The sequence below is a fragment of the Harmonia axyridis genome, chromosome 1 (assembly GCF_914767665.1).
Source record: "Harmonia axyridis chromosome 1, icHarAxyr1.1, whole genome shotgun sequence".
Taxonomy (NCBI): domain Eukaryota; kingdom Metazoa; phylum Arthropoda; class Insecta; order Coleoptera; family Coccinellidae; genus Harmonia; species Harmonia axyridis.
The window spans coordinates 39,639,005-39,660,173 of record NC_059501.1 but is presented as its reverse complement, the minus strand read 5'-3'; the positions used below and the strand labels follow the sequence as shown (position 1 = coordinate 39,660,173).

General features: G+C 33.6%; 2 protein-coding genes across 3 annotated transcripts; one reads left to right on the top strand and one right to left on the bottom strand.

The window, feature by feature from the left end:
- On the bottom strand, positions 1-3,691 carry LOC123671366. The gene is made up of 2 exons (XM_045605158.1): positions 3,347-3,691; positions 1-157 (listed from the first exon to the last, which is right to left on the bottom strand). Exons 1-2 carry the CDS (start codon positions 3,582-3,584, stop codon positions 66-68), a joined length of 330 nt encoding a protein of 109 aa, XP_045461114.1. The 5' UTR covers positions 3,585-3,691; the 3' UTR covers positions 1-65.
- Positions 740-20,360, top strand: LOC123671365 (neuronal acetylcholine receptor subunit alpha-3-like). 2 transcript variants are annotated; one of them, XM_045605157.1, is made up of 8 exons: positions 740-1,019; positions 9,617-9,792; positions 10,056-10,100; positions 11,161-11,270; positions 11,708-12,099; positions 13,952-14,104; positions 18,734-18,909; positions 20,072-20,360. In XM_045605157.1, the coding sequence occupies exons 1-8, from the start codon at positions 908-910 to the stop codon at positions 20,237-20,239; spliced, it is 1,332 nt and encodes a 443-aa protein (XP_045461113.1). In that variant the 5' UTR covers positions 740-907; the 3' UTR covers positions 20,240-20,360. The 2 variants fall into 2 exon arrangements, with proteins under 2 accessions (XP_045461113.1, XP_045461112.1); XM_045605156.1 differs by lacking the exon at positions 740-1,019 and adding an exon at positions 3,838-4,002.
- The last annotated feature ends 809 nt before the right edge of the window (positions 20,361-21,169 follow it).

Below are 21,169 nucleotides of genomic sequence, written 5' to 3'. Positions count from 1 at the left end.
TACTGAATACAGCAATCTATTAAATGTTCGCAATATTATAATATATTACAAAAAATAAATTTCATTCAAGTAACGCAGTACTTGCATTCTCCAAAATTATTAGCTACCATTCCTTTCTGATTTCTGTTCCACAGAACCTCAAAGCTGGTTCCTAGAGCTGAAAAAAAAACACAATAATGAGCAGGTTACGAATTACAACACAAAAGTGAATATAAACCTAACAAGAAAACTGACAGACAGAAGTCTGATTGGGAAGCAGAATATTCACTTCTTTCACTCACGATCCACTACTGCTATCTTTAATCAATGCTATTACATATGGAATCAAAATAAAGTCTGTATATTTTTGCCGAATTCAGTATTGGAATGGGAAACCGTTTAGGTAAATTCCTAGTTTAAATGTATAAATGAACAAAAATGAAGTAATTAACAATTTCATCAAATACATATTAATTAATAGAAGTTTTGCGCCCTTCACAAGGAAGGTTAAAACTATTGGTAATTCATAATAATAACAATGAGATCTTGGACTTCGAGATTTTGATTCATATCTTGATACATCAGGCAAGGAAGCCTTGCTCTTGAGTTGAAAACATCTCAAAAAACTACCTCCAATTTTGAAGGCTATTCAGAAAATCCATGAGTTTTAAAAATTCAAATGATACACCGTCCAGTGCAACTATATGAGTCGGTCATGTTCATTTACCATAAATAATTATTCCTAGTTATAAGTAACTATTAACCGGATGCCGGTACCATCGGAGGTATAATCATAACGAAATTATTTGATCTTGGTGCAATCGGATACGAATCACACGTCCTCACAGTTAGTAAGTAGTGTTCATCTCTACGGAAATTTGATGATGAGAGTAAATGATTTGTGATTAATTGAGGGGCGTTATAAACAATGTTGTTTCGAGTTTCATTATTTTGGAATAACCAATATGATCATTACACTTACGCGAGACTTTACGAGATGTGTTTGAAAGTTTTTCTCTTTTGGGCTTTGGTTGCTGGTGGTAAGTACTTGATGTCATTAATAATATATTATTTATATTGATTTTTTAAAAATCGAAAAATGGTGTCATTATCTTGTTGCACGAATTGTTCATCATGCAGGGTGATTCTGCGAAGAAACTTATCCTTTTTGAGCGCTGTTTCGGAAAGTAGTATCAGTATGAGATTATTTTGTTTATCAAGTTGGGTTGAAAACGAAGCGTTTTAAGGTAAAATTTTCGGTTGATATTTGATGTGTTTGATCGAATCGACTATTTCAAATACACTTCCATTTTATAAAGAAGAAGTGTCGGAAATTGGTATGTTCTTTTAGTATCTGAATTCTTCTCCGAAAAAATGTGTTACGTAATGAAATTTGAGTTGTGTGATGAGTATCATAACGTGACGCGAATGAATAAAATTCAGTGTAAAATAGCTTCAAATTAAGCGATTATATTAAGAAAAAATATAAATGAATTTTAATTCCCCCAAACAGAAATTGATATATTACAAAAATTATTGAAACCCACATTGACTACCAATAAATGCCTGGAAAGGCATGGTGCAAAGATAAGTCTCTTCCATTAACAAAAATAATAAATATATTGAATCTGAATAGCTAAAAATCTCAACAGAACCGAAAGAGCCAAAATAGGTTAACTGTTTTAATATAACTCCAAAATTGACTATCTATAAATTTCTTGTAATTACAGTAGAATTTGAGAATGGCACTGATGATAAATATTGTATTATAATTTATTGAATAAATTTTGATTTGATTTTATTACAGTAGAATAGTTTGTTTTCAACTATTTCATTCTTCACTAGCCAAAATTCTGATGCCTAAAATCAAGGCTGTGATAGAAATTCATGTTTTCAAACATCATTTAAATGTTGCTGAGATCGAGTTATGTCATCTTTCAATGAAAATAATGATATTTACGTTCATGAAATAAAAGTAGTTTTATCGTGTTCAATTGTAGCACCTATAACCTTGGAATCACAAAAGAGGTACTAGATGGTACGTAAAATCACGATGAATTAAATTAATTAAAAAAGAATTATTACGCTTATATTGTCTAACTTTCAACTCTTACATGGAATTTGTTTCAACCTGATAATATTAAAATATTAGATAAGAGCACTCAGTCTGAAGCTTTTGAGCCCTCGTCAATTATACGCCAGTGGATACCACAGAACTGTATATGCATATAAAGTGTTATTGTGTTTTACTCTACTCGGGGGATTAAGTTGAATAGCATTGCTAGACTTCGCCCCTGAGTAGAATCCATATATCCCATAAAGGCGTTTATTATTAATATTAATATTTGATATGATGTCAATGTTGATTAGTTTATTTAGATGAAAGATTTGGATGATACGGTTCTATTGAAATTTGGCATGAGCATTTGAGTGGCTATTTTTTCAAAATAATAAACTAAATTTCAACCTAGTCGGATCTGGAATGAGAATATGGGAGATTTTTCGATATTTTGCTTAAATTTTCTATGGTTCTGCCCACTAGAACGATTTTTTTGACCGTAATGGACGAAGTGCTCTATGAACTTCATAAACAGATTCATTTCTTTCAAAGTAAATATCCACACTTTGGAAGCATTGTTCTGGCGTTAAACGATTCATGATGAATTTGCAAACCTTACTCAACAGAAATATCAACACATTTTGACATTTTCAACTGTCAAACCATAGACAACGAGCATCGAAACTTCTCATGCAGCTAAAAAACACCAGTTACTTTCAATTTCAAACAGATACAATACTTGTTGTGAGCCAATTTACGTAGAAACTCGCAGTGATAGTAACTATCACGATAGTATTATACTATCTTGATATAACGTGCGACTGCGACAGGACTCGCAGTACCACTATAGTAACGATCAGGTACCAAGTAGTTTATATGGAGATAATTCCTGCGATACTTATTATCACGTGAAAATGTACCTTTACTTCCCAATAGCTCGGTTCATTTAGAAATTTGTATTCAATAAATAGACAGAGTAGTCTTCTTCAAAAAACTCATAAATCGAATTTTCTCGTCGTAAGCTCTATAAGTATTTCATTTATGACATCCAGATCATATATCATCTATTAATTTTCAATAATAAACATTTAAAACGTTTTAGGAAAACTGACTTATACTCAAAATGAAGAAATTCTGAAACCCTAATGCTTCATAAGCTGTATGATAAAATTCAATTGAAAAAAATCATTATTTTTTCATTCTCCTTACTCAAAAACTACAATGCAAAATAATCTCATACCAATAAAATCATTATCAAAACAGTTCTTCAGATAAATAGGATGGTTTCAACGAAAAAACTTAACTTACAATGTTGCACAGACGTTCCATTTTCTAAATCGTTATAAGAAGAATTTGATATCTGAGTACTGTTAAGTATGACAATACTGTTCTCCTTATTCTTCAGACTAGTTATATTTTCAGCAGAAATGAGGGTAGTAGTTTCTGCTTCAATAGCAACTTCTTCAATAGTATTGTTTCCATGAAGTGCACTTCTCGACACGATAATTTCGATAAAAAGAAGGAACACCAAAATGTATTTGAACATCTTCTGGTGAATTGTAGTAATTAATTGTCATCAACACTAACGATACATGTATGTAACTGGAATTAAAAGAGATGAAGATGGAGTAAAATACGATCAAATCAATAATTATTATCAGTGTATATTGATTAATAGGAGTGAAAACAAATATAAAATGAATTGAGTATATTTTCTATCACGATATCTCATAAAGAGATTGAGATGGGGGTCATCATAAATATAGAGCAGTAGTAATAACAATATCTATACGGGAACACTATTTTGATGCAGTATAAGTTTATTATTGCTTTCGAGTTTACCGAAGATAGTGAAAGTATTGTGATCACTTTTGGGATGCAAAAAGTGTTTGATCTCCGATTCCAGAATTTTCACTCGCTAATTACATTTCAGACCATCTTGAACAACTTTAATTTCGTCTTAGGTTGTGTGTCCGAACATCTTTGTGCCAGCCTTCTCCAATTCTTATCCGATTTTAATGAGATTTAGTATGAGCATTCCAGTTTTACTCAATTTCTCCGCCTTCATAGTTGATCTCTGGGTCTTTTGTGAAAGGTTGGCATTCTAATAAAATCTTCGAGTTGACTAGTTTTTTTAACTTGTAGGATTTCACATATGCCTACTTATGCGTTTCGTCCCTGGCACACACACCGGACTCATCAGTGTGACTTTGGTATATTTGTGTGTGCCGTGTCACAGACGCTTGGGGAATTTATTATTATCGGGAGCCGCTGGGACTCGAACCCGGCACCTTGTCGCATCTCGGTGAGTGAGTCACACTCTTAACCTCTAGGCTATCGAGTGCTGTGTTTATTGTTGCTATGTGGAGCTTTATCAGAAGCCACCACAAACTCGTCATTTGGATGTTGACTTGCTTTTCAAAAATATTCTCGGCCTTTCGAAAATATGTGACAGTTTCCCATTCTAAGTCTTTGTGGATTTGTTTATTTCTTAAAAACCATTACATATCCATCGCAGTTCCGGTCACTTCTTGATATGATATGATATGGCGGAACCCAGCAAACACTGGGAGGTAACTGTGAAGTACCATGGAAGTAACTTTGCAACTAAAAGCTCGCATGCGATGTATTAAAAACATTGCCTCCCGCTCGCATTTGCAGCGAAATGTCCGCGACATCATGTACGCATTTCAAGTCGTTGTGTTGTTCAAATTGAGACATGAAAAAATATCCCCAAAAAAACATCCATTTGTTGTCACTTTTATGGAAGTTTTTGAGTCAATAAATGTCTTTTTAATAACCACATTGGGTCGTTTCATGCGAGGTCTCTTTGATATCTCTATATTCCATTCCCTTTTTCACCACACATAGAGAACATTATATCAATTTCAATAGGAAGTTCGATTATGATTTCATTAGGATATCATTATTAGACTTCTCAATTCTATTCTTTTTTTCACTACACATAGAGTACACATACTGACTTCCATATAAGATAACATTTTGAACTTAATAAAACTTTTGGGACAGCGTGACGACTTGGTCGATGGTGGGGTTTAATCAGGCCTCAATCTACCTACTCCTGATTAACCTCGGGATAACTATAACGGAACATGCGCTAACTAGGTCTCAATCTGCCTACTCCTAGTTAGCGGGAAAAATAAATGGTTTTCTAACTAGGCCTTTATCTGCCTACTCCTAGTTAGACGGTTATAAAATAAAACAGTAAAAATGAAATATAGTACAGATATAATACAAGACACAAAATGCTACACGATTTAGGTTGCTATTTGACTGGGATTCCTCGGCTTATATCCGTTTAAGATGCTTACTTCGAGGCTTAAGTAGATTGTTGCGCCCTCTGTTGGGGGAAGCGTTAACCTGGTTGGCAGCGCCACCATGACCGTAACGCAGGAATCTGTAATCCCCACAAAACATTACTTTTGTGATATCATTGTTTAAGGAGAAGAGATTTTTCATGAAAAATAAAATTATAAAATTCCATATAAGTTTCCCCTCTCAGATCGGCGTTTTCACGAAATTTATCCGGCAAAAAAGTGACTATACTTTTTTCCCGGATATATGTATAATCTTTAGACTCACTTTTTTCCCGGGAAAAAAAGTAATTTCGAGAAAGTTATATTTTGTTACCTGTCAACAGAGATAGAATGTCTAATTTTTTTCCCGTGCCAAATTTTTTTTTTATTTCAGTCTGAAGGTAGGGCGACGAAGCTTTTAAAACAATATTATGACCAAAAATACGATTCGAACAATAGCTCTACCCTCAGAGTAAGAAGTAAACAGTTTACTTCTTACTCTGAGGCTCTACCCTTTTTCATGCAGCTAGCCGGCATGCGGCAAGGGTAATAAAAATGTATTGCGGCCAAGAGAATTTCTTCCGATGCCTGCTCGACGACAGAAAGATGAATAAAGATTGAACAAGAAACGCACTAGAGACATCTGTTGTTCACCATACCCAAAAATCAATACTCGTCTGAATTTTCAACATTGCACATAGGCAACCCATCATGTTGGGCCTCTTCCGGAGTGGCGCCCTCTAACGATATTGCCCAATTTCCTCCAATGATATTTGAACCGAAGTAACTAACTATCTTCTCCTTAAACAATGGTGATATTCATAAAAAAGTCCCTTTGGCACTATACAGTGTGTTTCCAAATTGTATGTATGACTTTGTACAAGATATTCTACCCATTGAATAAATGATATTTAATATAGGTCAAATGCCTTGTATTGTTCAAATTCGGACAAGGATTCCTATATAGAATATCATTTATTTAATGTGTAGAATATCTTGTACAAAGTCATACATACAATTTGGAAACACACTGTATAGTGCCAAAGGGACTATTTATGAATATCACAAAAGTAATCCTGTAGAAATTTGTACATACAATTTGGAAATGGGAAATGAAGTAATGAAACATCCATATAATAAATAATTATTCAATCTAATATAAAAAACAAACGTCACAAAAAAGTGAAATTATCTCTCATAAAATAATAAAATTAACAAACAGAGCCGGTCTTCATTTGACCACTTATAAAAAAATACTATATATATTTTAATTTATTGGTTTTTTGGTGATATAGCTATATCACCAGCCACATGGCAGACACCAACGCACAAATAAAACTGAAAAAACGGGAAGCCTATAGCTATTGTAGTTTTCGAAATATCGCTCGATCAGCCAGAAAACGGACCAAGTGAATACGTAATCTGTATTTTGTTGCAAAAATGCTTCTATTAGGATCACGTTCTGGTTTCACCGACGACCTCTCGGATTGCTCTGAATCGTTTGTTTTTGTTTATTACATCCAGATGAAGGAGAATAAATAAATATTCGTCGGACTCTTTGAGGGCTGGATATTTCAGTGCCACAGATGGATAATTGAAAATAATAATCTGCAAAGTGATACTATTACATTCACCAGAATAAACAGCCACATTGGGAACATAAAGTGATCCACTCAAAAAGGATTTGAAATATCATCCAATTCATGTTAACATTGTGTAGTTCTCAAAAAGACTTCGTTGCGAAGTCGCTCGATGGTAAACTTTTTAACTACTAATTTACCACTTTCTATGGGGATGGCATTGTGGTTATTTATTAATATCCTCAAATTATTATCACTGCATCTTCGAATTGTTGTTAACAAAGCAATGTCGCAAAATAAATATGTTTAGAACAAGTATGCGTAATCGCAATGAAGATATCTGTCAATGTGCAATTTGAGACTTCGCGAAACTGCCAAGTGATGTAACGTGTTTGCTGGGAAGTAATACCTTCCGAGTCAAAAGATTAATCACTTTGTCGTCACTTATTCTTTTGTCAGAACTTGAAGTTTTTGTTAAGCTCTGGAATTCTTTCAGCAATATATATCGGGTGTCCCAAACTCGATGGCCTATTAGACGTTTCTGGAAAACTAATCATAATTTTGAGCTGAAAATTTGCATATTGAGGTTTGAGACAATGATCTTTCTCCTCTAAAATATCTTTCTTCTCTAAAATATTTTCAGATCTCTAACTTCCGGTTATACCGGAAACAGACTACTACTTCCTTATTTCAAATAAGTATATTATTGCATCATTAGATAGCTTTTTTGATGGCAATTTCGGCAATATGCCATACCTTGGGTAAAAATTCAACGGTTCATGAGTTATTGGGATTCTTATGAAAAAAAAGGTGGCGATGAGGACTCACATTTTTTTGAATATTTCTGCAGAAAAAGCCTTTTTCGAAAAAAAATTGTTTTGTTTCGTTTACGCAAATACGTAGTATTATAAGACTGTTTTCGGCTTGGACCAAAAATGTACAGGGTGTTTATAAGAGGATCATGAACTTGGACAACTCAAATTCATCAAAACTCAAGATTTTCAAATTAGAACCCATATTTTTCATTATTTCAGTCGATTCTACGTACAAAAATAGTGGTTGTTACTTCAGCAAACCCTATACCTAAAATGAATACTTCAAGAGTTATCGGGGAAGAACTTCAAAAGAGGAAAAACCGCTATTTATAACTGTGGGAATAACTGTCTGTTACTTCCGTAAAACACAGAAAGAAAATAAAATTCGATGTTTGGATAACTAAATGTTACATTTCATGAATTTTAATTAATTTTTCGTTGGTATTGTTGAGAAATCCATAAACCAATACAATTTTCGATCACGAATAATTCATTACAACTCTTGATATGTCAAATTTAGTTATGGAAACATCGAATTTTATTTTCTTTCTGTGTTTTACGGAAGTAACAAACAGTTATTCCCACAGTTATAAATAGCGGTTTTTCCTCATTTGAAGTTCTTCCCCGATAACTCTTGAAGTATTCATTTTAGGTATAGGGTTTGCCGAAGTAACCCCCACTATTTTTGTACGTAGAATCGACTGAAATAATAAAAAATATAGGTTCTAATTTGAAAATCTTGAGTTTTGATGAATTTGAGTTGTCCAAGTTCATGATCCTCTTATAAACACCCTGTACATTTTTGGTCCAAGCCGAAAACAGTCTTATAATACTACGTATTTGCGTAAACGAAACAAAACAAATTTTTTTCGAAAAAGGCTTTTTCTGCTGCAATATTCAAAAAATGTGAGTCCTCATCGCCACCTTTTTTTTCATATGAATCCCAATAACTCATGAACCGTTGAATTTCTACCCAAGGTATGGCATATTGCCAAAATTGCCATAAAAAAAGCCATCTAATGATGCAATAATATACTTATTTGAAATAAGTAAGTAGTAGTCTGTTTCCGGTATAACCGGAAGTTGTAGAGATCTAAAAATAATTTAGGGAGAAAGATCATTGTCTCAAACCCCAATATGCAAATTTTCAGCTCAAAATTATGATTAGTTTTCCAGAAACGTCTAATAGGCCAGTTTGGGACACCCGATATATGTTTGCTGTCAAGAGCATCCATATGTCCCTTGAGTCGTTTGATCTCCTCAAGCAGTTGTCGATTCTTCTTTTTATTATCCGATATGGTTTTTTCCATTTCGATGTCAGAAACGTACTCTTCTAGTGAGAATCATTTTTCAAATTCAGTTTCGTTGCCATCTTTGAACCTATAATTTGAAATAGATTAAGTAGCTATATCGACTTCTTGTTGAACCAGCGATCTATTGATCTAGACTTGTCATAGGTTGTTAATATGAAAGGCGTAATCTTTTACCGTTTTTGCAGCAGTAAAAAACCAAAATTGAAATGATCCGATAAGAACATATTATAATTGATAATAGCTAGATTGATATAATCCTTTAGCGTAGGTTGCAGTGAAATTCATACTTCAATTATGCCCTTGGAGACCACATATACACATATAGTATTTTTTGGCCTTCAAGAGCGCTAATAGTGAATAAATGAAAGAGCGGTAAAAAGAATCTGACTTCTTGTCAATTCTGTTACAATTTTTCAAGTAGAAAGTCTGCAACAGTGCGGTATATACCTAGCTCTTAAATTTGCCAAGAAAAACTCAATTAAAATTGAAATACATGATAAATTCTTTTTGTGAAGAATGACAATTTTAGTTTACATTAAATTTTTCTTTACAGCATATGCATCCGTTATTGATGATGATGAATGCAAAATTACAAGAAAAGATCTTCCAGAACAGAAACTCAGGGATCACCTCTTTTGCGATTATTCAGGATATGATTTGCGTCCTGTCAAAAATCATAACATCAGCACCAACTTGACTGTTAAGATGATAATGAAATATTTCAGTTATGTAAGTATCCTATTTATTCATTATAGCTATTTTCAAGTATAAAACAACATTTTTCATATTTACAGAGCTTTCGCTATTCTCTGTCAAATATAACGCGCGAATTTGTCTTGTTAATGCATAATTACAGTTGAAAAGGAAATTACACAAAACAATCACTGAACAAACTAATAATTGTAGTAACAGCATTTGAGGCTAGAATTTTAGTAACATATCAAAAATGAATTGATTCGAACAGCAGTTTAATTCAATGTTATAAATTACAGGACGAAACGACAGCAACATTATCAGTGGACACCTGGATGGCACTAGTGAGTTGGTGAATTTTGAGTCCTTGAAACTTTTGAAACAGGAATTATTTGATAAATGGAAAAAAAGAATACACAATAGAACATGTAGATCATTTGTTGGGTTTGAAAGACATTGCAGAATGAAACATAAAACTCAATATTAAACAAAGGTTTTTAGGGGCTCAACAAATTTATAATTAATTTTTCACTCTGCTACTATGTCAGAGAAAATTTATTGTTGAAGACATTGAACCGCTTTGTCGGCGTCGCCTCTTATTTGCCATTTGTGATTTTTGCATTCGTCATCTGTATACACTTACCCAATGTTTTAATTTTTTGTATCATTCTCGTCACAAAATTTCAATACTGTGTTGAACTGAGTAATTTGCATCGAAAAATTGTCCGGGCTCTGATGTTATTCAGTTTCATTCAAATTACGATTTATTTGTGAAGACATCAGTTTTGAATTGACTTTATCTACCAGGTGTTTCTAAATTGGAGGTACGAATGAAAATGACAGATTTCCCGGATCATTTTCAGAAAAAAGTCCCATAACATGAGTCCGCAAACGCTTTGTTTTTGGGATGCAGATATTAAAGTTCAAGTTTTTATCTCATAGCCTTCTCTTCACAGGATATTTAATTTGAATTGCCGTAGATATTCCAATTTAAAGTTTTCATCGTTTGATATGCTAATTTTGAATGCAAATCTAGAGGGTGATATTTTTTCTGAAAAATGTGCCCGCTTCTTTCCTCTAGAACTATTTTTTGGTGAACCACTGGTAGTTTAGGAAATTTGGTATCTCGTAGTTTTGTGGTACCTGCTATAGATTTAGCAGGTGGCATGAGAGTAATTACCCTCCCATGAATATCGAAACCCTAAAAAAAGTTACCCAACTTTGCACATAAAATATTTCATGCAATAATTTCAAATTGGTAATTTCCCAAATATTGCGAATTATTGGTTTTGAATCGTTACTAACACACAACTCCAACCTACCCGCCCCCCCCCCCCTAAGAAAAAGAGCTATATCCGCCCTTGGTCCTTGGTTAATCATCATCATATTTTTAAATATTTATAGTTTTGGAAGGATGAACATTTGAAATGGGAACCAAAGGATTTTGATGGAATAAAACAAATACATATAAAGAACGATGAAATGTGGGTGCCTGATTTATCACTCTATAACAAGTAAGTTCAGTTCACTAGAAATAAAACGGGAACTAATGATTGAGGATTTCAAAAGACAAAAAATAAATAGGATGGTCCATTTGAAATGACAAAGTTCATTATTTTTTTATAATAAAAAAGATCTGACAACAATGTTAATACCATTATAATAACGGCCATATAAGATCTTTGCACACCAAAAGCTATAAATATCGTGCTATCTGATTTAGAGATATACCTATTAAGGGTTCTATACTTAAATCTGTATATTGAAAACTTTGTTATTGTCAAACTATTGGAGAGGAATTTTTGATTATTGATATGAGCAACATGTTTCAAATGTATAGTAATTATGTAGCTGAGGAAACCATTCTTTCTATAGGTGTCGCAACCTAGCATGGCCTATATATCACTCAGTATATTTTCATTTCATAAAATAAAGAAGATTAATTTTCTAGAGCTGATCAGAGCGGAGATTCTGCAATAATTGATGAAATAACTTGCATTCTTGACTACAAAGGTTCGGTGGCATGCGTACCAACTGCGAGACATGAGGCTTTATGCATACCTGACCTTTCGAAGTTTCCTTACGATAGCCAAACATGCTCACTTCGATTTGGCTCATGGATACACACTGGAGAAGAGTTGAATCTTTTACTTGCAAAGCCAGCTTTTACTATGGAAGATATTCAACAGAACGGAAACTGGGAATTAGCTTCCATTAGCGCAAAGAAATCTGATGGAAAATACAAATGCTGTCCGAACAACACTTTTCCCTCACTGGAATACACTCTGGTTATTGACCGAATTTCTCCTAACCATGCCTCCACAGTCATCATTCCAGCAGTAGGTGAGCAAACTTTTTAACAATAGCAACGAATGAAATGAACCAATTGAGTTTTCAAATCTCAATTTTGACTAGGGGAGAGTTGATACATTTTTTGCAAAATTTTTAATGAAAAATTTGTGTTTAACATTTACCAATCCATGTCAGAGTGAAATTAAAAGACTTCGCTCAAACGTTCAGCAATATTTAATAATTTAAAATGAGAATTTCAACCTTGATTAAGAGTTCTTGAAATTGTCGATGCAAAGTGTCTCAAACCTCCCTATACATGGGAGTCTTGATACACTAAAAGGTAGGTTTTATACGATGAGAAATAAGGTACAAGCAATACTGAGAAATCAATCTTTTATTATCTTAACACTACCTAATTCCTACATAATTCGCAAGTAAACATTGTTATTTTACTACTGACACTTGCACAGGCTGAACGGCACTCCATTTTCTAATGAAGATGACGATCCAGCCTGCATCTACTGCAATTCATTATTTTCGGCATTCATCAGAAAATGGATCTTTTTCATTTTCGTCCTCAGGATCCAAGTCATTAACACACTTTTTTTTGTTTTTGCATTTCTGGTTAAAACATTTCTTTTGAGGTGAGATTTACTGTATCAAACCTCTCTAAATGAAATGCGCAAAGAATAAAGTGCAGAATTTAGTTAGTTTTTGTTGATAAAGAGATGAAGCGCAAATTCTTACATCGAATATGTAAAAAACACACTTTAAGCTTAAAAACTCTTATTCGTGACGCGATCGTTGCTATATTTCAACTGACACTACTTCCACACTCATTGAAACACTGCACGCGATTACACCTTCTTCGAAGAACCGAGGCGGGAAATTTGAACGTGTATCAAACCTCCCCTTGTATCAACCCTCCACTATCCCCCTACTATCCAACAAGAACTATTTTTCACAGAAGATTTCTTAATAGTCTTATCTTATAATATGAAAATTATATTTCTATATTTAGTCCAAGAGATAAATGAAGATTCGATTCAAATAAATAGTAATTTTTTGGTTATGACTTATTTGTTGACAATTTGTTGCATTCGGCAATTAGAATAGTCCAAGAAAATGGTGACAACTAGCTTTTAGGGGTAATATTAGTTACTCCCAAACGCGGATCCAGGGGGTGGGAACTTGGGGAAGGTTACCCCCCTAAATGACCCGGCACCCCCTTAAAATTTTGCTGGCCCTTCTAGAATTTGACATACTAATACAGTTTAATTCAGGAGATTTCATCATCATCATTAGCAATTTATATTGATATCCCACAAAATATTTGAAAATTAAAGAACTTCCACTGCTCATTTTTTTTGGAATCGCTGAAGAATTTGATACTTTCGGACTCACCCTGTACATCTTTTGTGCGTGCCGGAATAATTTTGCTCTATAGTGGACTTTAATAAGCTATATGAACAATCGGTGTATACTCGATAAGGTTTTTATATTCGAAAAAGTTCCTTTAAAATGGCTATTTGGAATTTTCTAGAAGAGTTATTTTTACGGTTGGATTTAAAACGGAAATGAATTAAGAAAAAAATTCAAGCAAATTCACTGAAATCCTATTTCCCTTTGATGCGGTGCGTGTTCCTTTGATTTGTAAAAACCAATTCATAAAAACTGCTAGTAGCGCCGAAAACGTACTTCATTCAAATTAATATCAATAATTTTTATATACAAAACTTTCAAAACGTTGGTGTTTTTTTCAATATTGAATTTATTATGATTATAATAGATAAATTCAACCGAAATTTTAGGCTGTGGTTAGGGCAGAGAGCAGAGATTAATACTTTATTTTTATTTATTATCTTATAGGTGAATTGAAATAATCATTGTATTTTTTTTTCAGTACTCCTAGTAATGTCTCTCACATCGCTTTGGATTCCACCCGTTAAACAAGAAAGAATGAATCTTTGTTTCGTCAACTTAATTTCTCATTTTCTACACCTACAGTACGTTTCTTGGATGATCCCAACCCATGGAAAGACCGTACCATATTTAGGTTAGTTTTATTTTTGTCAATTATATTATTATAATATAATTATAATAATATTATTATAATAATTTTATATATATATAATAATAATATATAATAATTATAATATTATTATTATAATTATATCTACCTATTGCAAATTTCGTCGCGATGTCTGTATTTTTCGAATGTTAACCTGGAATTGGTCTCCAACAATATAGGTTCGACCATAGTATACCTTATACTATGGTTCGACAACCTGATGACGAATTCGTGTTCCAATTCAATTCGGTAGGGGAAATGTGTCTGAGACGGCATAGCTGATGAGATGGCATACAACGTGTTTCTCGGTTGACATTCAGAACTAGGCGCCAGTTCAATGCGCATACTATAGAATAAGACGTAGTTAAACGTCTGCGTGAGTTCTAATAAATTCTGCAGTAGTATTTGGTCAGCGCATGCGAGGAAAGTTTATCGAGTCGGCTGAAAATTTACAACAGCTAGAGTTTTCGGTGAATATTTGAAAGAAACAGGTATATCGGTGAGTGCAAATATTTTCTATTATTTCTGCATACACTTTAGTTTCAGAATAATTTTTTTTTCATCTTAGTATCCACCATTGTTATTAAGAAAGAAAAAAGTGCTGGTGTTTGCTTCTGGGTGAGTTGGCATACGTGATATGCTGATGAGATGGCGTAGATATGCCATTTCACCCAGGCACTTTGTTAAGTTTCCTTTTCGAGTAGAAAATTTGATTATGATTTTTCAAGGAATAGGGCGTTATCCACGAAAATCAACAAGACATTCCTGGAGCGAAGAGAATATGAAGGAAGCGATAAAGGCAGTTCAGGAAAAAAAATGGGCTGGTTGATAGCCTCAAAGACGTTCAATGTGCCTAGCACATTAAGGCGACGTGCAATTAAAAGTGAAGGGTAGAGGAAAAATTACATGGGGGGTCATAAAGTTACTTCCGATGAAACCTTAGAAAGGGAAATTGTTGAGCATTTAAAAAATTTAGAAATACGATTTTTTGGTTTTACAACAACCAACGTCAGAAAGCTTGCTCATGAAATGGCGGAAGCAAAGAAAATTCCCCCAGATTTTCCCATGTCAAAAAAATGGCAGGATGGGATTGGCTAAAAGAATTCCGGGATAGAAATCCTAGTATAAGCCTTCGAACTCCAGAATCAACTTCATTCGCTAGAGCTAGTGCTTTCAACAAGCAGAAGATTCAAAAATATTTTGCCCTTCTTTCTGTTGTATTAAGCATCATTTGAAGTCTAACGACATATGGAATGTCGACGGATCAGGATTTTCAACAGTACCTTCGAAAAATACTGAAATTTTTGCCATACGCGGCCGAAAACAGGTGGGAGTCCTGACTAGTGCTGAAAGAGGACATCATTTCACTGTGGTCTGCGGTATGAATGCCGTTGGGACTTACATTCCACCAGCTATCATTTTCCCAAGGAAAAATATGAAAAATGAATTAATGGACAATGGACATTGAAGATCTTTTCAATGGGAATGGCGATGAAAATGACGACATTGCATGTATATACTGCAATGACATGTTTTCTTGATCTCGTTTCAAAGAAATATGGCTCAAATGCAATGGATGTGACCAGTGGTGTCATGCAGAATGTGAAGGAGTTGACAAAAAAAAAATAAAAAAATGTATTTGCGAAGTATGTACCTAGGTCATAATTTATCATGTCAGTATGCCATCTCATCCACAGTGTTGAAGGTGAGATGGCATATGAAGACCTTGTTTGATTGTTATTTTACAATTTCATTTTGTAAATATATTCAATTTTGAATGAACCATTGAATAGATTATACATTGCACTATAATTTCGCCTGGTCCTATCATTTTTAAGATATTTATATTAATAGGTATAAACCCAGTTCAAAAAGTATGCCATCTCAGACACATTTCCCCTACGTCCGGCCCGGTCCTGCTGTAAACACGATAACTCTCGAGAGGAATATCCAAGAAGTTTTCAGTGTAAGTTGGGATATCGTGAATATCTTCTTCTTCCATGTATTGTAGGCCTTAGGCCTGTATTTTCCAACTATCAGTTCTCCTGAGATATTGAAGACCACGATTCTTTCCATCTCTTTGGAGGTCTTCCAAGGGGCGTCGTGTCTGTGGTACATCATCTCTAGCAATTTTTACCAGTCTTCCTCTTATCATTCTGCCCACGTGATCTATCCAGGCTCTTCTACGTTAACGTCCCCACCTGAAGAATATGAACGTTAGAAATTTTGTCTTTCTGATAATTTCGAAAATACTAATTCAGAAATCTCGCATTTAGATATAACATAACAATTACAAGCTTCATGAAGAAATTCATGTGTATGGGATCACCACTAACAGAAAAAATTCAAGGAGGATATTGAAAATATAAAAGTAAATATTTGAGTTACGATAGATCCGTCCAAATTAACATTTCAGATTTAGATTTAAAGGAGATTTCATTGCACTTCGACCTTTTGGTCCATTGTGCCACCGACATTAGTCGACGTCCAGTTCCAGAGTTCTAGTATCTCTAGAACTCTAGTGTACGGTGGTATGGCTTCATGGAGATTACTTCTCCACTTCTACAAGCCTCTTGTCCAGAGTATTTTCTTCTCCCTGCAGAATCCGAACTCGTCGTTTTCTGCTAGACTCATTCTCATGGGGTGCTTCTTGAAGCGTCGATGCTCCAGTGAGGAGATGTAGTTCTTGTTTCTAATACTTGAGTGTTAAAGTTTCGAAGAAATTTTTGGAGTGATCTAACTAATGAAGATTACGCCAGAGTGTTTCTCTTTTGGTTTTTTTTTCCTGAATCTCTTTCTTGTAGTTCTAGGTACATTTATCTCTACCACAGAAAAGTTCTGGGCCAATGAAAGGAGTTTGTACTCCTTTTCTGGCAAGTGTAATAGCCTCAGACTTTTTTATTATCTTGCATATTTCATTAAGGTTCCTTCTGCAGTCTAAAACCATCTTAGAATCGATGATATTTGATTACAGCCGCACTGCCAGAATTGCCTTTCATTGCTAGTTTTCTTTATCATCTCGTCACTAGGAAGAACTGTTGATGGAATGTAGTTGGTCAGAGAGGACCATCCTCCAGGGCCACCGCCAGACATTTTAGCGCCACGGCAAAATGAAATTTCATCGCCCTGTTTTATCTAATTTATATGAATATTCTTCAGAGGAGCTTCCGTTATTCTTCGTATTTTTTCACCTAAAATCACATGGTCAAATTTATCAAACGACGTTTTATCAATTCCATCAAAAAACGTCCAGCATTGTTCAAAAGTACGACGCTCTCTTTATAAGTCTATAGTAAAAAGGTGAGGTAGTTCTGCAACTGACTTTGCGCCTCTACAATTTGGCGTCTCGGCAAAATGTCCAGTATGCCGCTCATGGCAGCGGTCCTTCAGCCTCTCCAATTTTTAATTCCTCCCTGGTTACTTCCCTAGATAACATTACAATGGCCTCCTGGGCTAATCTATCTATCACAAGATTAAAATATGAGATATTTAATGATGTCCTAGTTGAGCACGTTCTCATAGCCCGAGAAATACAAAGACAGGCTGACGTTTGTCTATCTAGAGCTCTCGTCGTGCTGTTCTGATTGGCTTTGGCATGCCACTGCTAGCATACCTGAAAAATTTCAGAGTTATCGTGAACTCAGCGACTGAATGATATTGACTTCGAATCCATCAGTGAGTCGAACTCAATCACTTGAGAGCACTCTATTCTCAAAATTCGAAAAGTACAGACTTTTGTGCAAACTGGAAGCCTGCTGTTTCCTGATTCCTTGGAACTAGCGCGCAAAAACTGAAATAATCTCATATAACTTCAATTTTCAATGTATCCAACATTTTTATAAATGATCGTATCATCAAAATTGGTTATGGATCAATATTTGCCGCTTATGACCATTAAAATGTAATAATCATGAATTATTTCTGATGTTAACAAAGAGAGGAGGGTTATGCTTCTAATTCGCGAAGAATAGTTATTTATAATACAAGTGCAGAAGGCATTGATATTCTTCCACGAGTTCAAAATTCAAAAACGAGCCACGAAGTGGCGAGTTTTGGAATGAACGAGTGGTAGAATGAGCCTTCTGTACGAGTATTATACATTATTTTCTCTAATTCATTGCATTCTCATTGAAATTAATGAAATATTTCCATAAATATAATTTAGTGATTTTTGCATTGAAAAATGTTGGTTGGCAGAACTGATTTCTTTAAGGCAAATTGATGAATTGACAGATAAAGCCGTGGCGGAAAGTTCGGAGTGCCAACATAGAATAATAAAATATAACCATGAAAACTGTGCGTTTCTGATATATTCTCGCACGATTTTGTTCTACAAGATGTGGAAGAATGAACGGAATAACAACAGAATTAGAGAAAATTAATTCTGTGGTTGAATTTGCAAATGTGAACACTGTGGATATAAAGCGGAAAATGAGAAGATTTCAGAACCAACTGCATTGTTCAGATGATTTATTTGAATCTGAGATTAATTTAAATTTATTCGAAATGCAATTATCATACTAAAACCAAATTTCATTAGGTCATCTATTTTAGGTATACTGAAATTACCTACATGAATAACACATAGAAGTACCTAACAAATATCTTTTTCAGTTTCATATGCAAGGGATTCCCTTCTATTATGTTGCTTCACCATAGTGCTAACTGTTATTCTGAAAAATCTTATTGAAGGAAATCCGAAAGCACCAGGTTGGGTTTCTTCAGTAGTTTCATTTCTCACTGGATGTAAAGCTGGAGAGATCATTCTGTTGAATGACTATTCTCTCAAGGTAAATTTTATTCCTTTTGGAATATTCGTGAAAATACATCAAATTATACAATACGGTTTATGAATTGCTCCTTTATAGCTTAATTTCTCAAAACTTATGGAAAAAATGATATGATGAATATCGATTTAAGAAATTTTATTGAAAATGAAGAGGAGAAATTTGAACCCATTGTCATTAGTTCGGAAATTCGAATAAAATATTTCAACTCTCATAAATAGGTATTGTATTCACCATTTTTCCTTCTTGAAACGCATGTTCGAAAAAATAATAATTCCTGTAGACATATGAGCTTTCGATATTTTTTGAAATTTCAAAAAACGATTTGTCCAATTAAAAACTATATTTTCGAGAAAAAATACAAAACACAGAAAGAAATATTCAAAAACCGGTAGGTACTGTTGAATATATAATTTTGCGGTGACAAATATTGTATTTGATTCAATAGGGAAAAAACATGCGGAATTTCGTTTGTTCATTAAGATAATTTTTGGAGATATGAATTTTTCAAAATTCCTTTAATATTACTTTTGAAATCAATGATCTCAAGCTTGTAGAATCGATGCTTTATATTAACTGATTTTCCAACAAAAGCTGTGGACAGCGAAGAGACGAATTTCTTTGTTCGATATTTGTATTCTTCACATTGTACTTCCAGGAGAGTTGAAATTGTTTTTCCTCGAACGATTAGAGAGCTATATTATTGAAAATAATAGACCATAATCAGTTGCTTCTACTTTCTAGTACGATAGCAAAATTCATTAATTCTGAAACCAAAAAATTCAACATTAAAAAAAAAGACATTTCTGGGAAACTTGAGATATTCACTGAATTGTTTTCAATTGATATTTATTTCATAACATTTAATGTTATAATGCCAAATATCCTAAATTTTAACTATGTTTGATTTTTTTCTTGAAATCTCTCAATAATATCTATATTTCAAGAGGAAAAATCAAACATATAGTTGAGATTTGAGGTTTTTGGCTACATATTTCAAAAACTGAAAACATTTCAGGTCGAGTTAAATTGTTTTTTAAAAGATAATAGATACTTGGAATAATCGATTTGAAATAAATTCAAATAATATTATGAATGAATCATACAATTCATGAACAGGGTATAAAAATTCTATAACATTTATTTCAATCATTCATACTTTCAGGGTATTTCTCCTTTGAAGAGTCAAGAAGATGAAATAAACATCATCAACAATACAAACACTTCTACTGAAAATAAAGATTGGCTGGTTTTAGCAAAGGTTTTAGATAGAATTTGTTTCTTAATTTATTGTCTGATTTATTTGATAATGTTCATCACATTTTTGCCATGAATTTCGGAGGACCCTCATCATGCAACACCTGCCATTTGAAAATTTAAATTATAGGTAGAGAAATAGGTACAGTATGTCATGGAATATATTGTAATATATGTTAATAAAAGATTTTGTTAATTATGTTTGTTTTATTATCGTGAAATACAAATTCAGGTGTAAAAATTGGTAAATAATCAGTCAATTCATTATATCACTTATTACATATCAATCTATCAATAATAGAATAGAATGATACTACCTAAAGCTCCTGGGCATTTTCATACAAACAGCAGAAAAATTAAACATTCATGAAATTTTCTCACAACAGTTCATTATGTTCAGAACACGTCATTCCTTAGAATTTATTTTTTCTCGCTGACACTAGATTTTCAAAGTGGTTGCTAAATATTTGTTATTGAAACACATCAATATATTGAAAAGATTGAAGCTTACTTTATTAAAATTTCAAATTCTGAAAAATTTACATATGGGGATAAAAATATTTATTTTAAATGAGGTTTCCATAGACAAAAATCAATATAAAATTTTCAAACAATAAAGTGATTATTGTTCCCTTATATGCAGTTACCAACAACGACCACAGAATATTGAAGCTGGCTAAGTTCCATCCTTATAATATGACATTTGTTCATGAACTGAACGAAGATGATGGTGATCAGAGAATGGAATTTTGCCAAATAATTCCACAAGAAATTATTGCGAATCCTTTTCGTACAACGTGTGCTTTTCGGATGAATGCACCTTTTTCCTCATCGGAAACGTCAACAAACATAATTGTAGGTTTTGGTCCGATGAAAATCCTCACCTCTTTGGGGAGCAACATTCTCAACTCCCACAAAAACTAAACGTCTGGATGGGTATTTTGGGAGATCACTTGATTGGTCCTGTGTTCATTCCTGGAAATGTCACTGGTGATGTGTATCTGGA

Excerpts from the sequence above, each read along its gene's own strand:
- LOC123671366 (XM_045605158.1), bottom strand. The coding sequence starts at position 3,584 with ATGTTCAAATACATTTTGGTGTTCCTTCTTTTTATCGAAATTATCGTG. Across the intron at positions 158-3,346 it reads TGGAACGTCTGTGCAACATT|CTCTAGGAACCAGCTTTGAG; the intron begins GTAAGTTAAGTT and ends TTTTTTTTTCAG.
- LOC123671365 (XM_045605156.1), top strand. The coding sequence starts at position 3,846 with ATGCAGTATAAGTTTATTATTGCTTTCGAGTTTACCGAAGATAGTGAA. Across the intron at positions 4,003-9,616 it reads CAACTTTAATTTCGTCTTAG|CATATGCATCCGTTATTGAT; the intron begins GTTGTGTGTCCG and ends TTTTCTTTACAG. Across the intron at positions 10,101-11,160 it reads TGGACACCTGGATGGCACTA|TTTTGGAAGGATGAACATTT; the intron begins GTGAGTTGGTGA and ends AAATATTTATAG.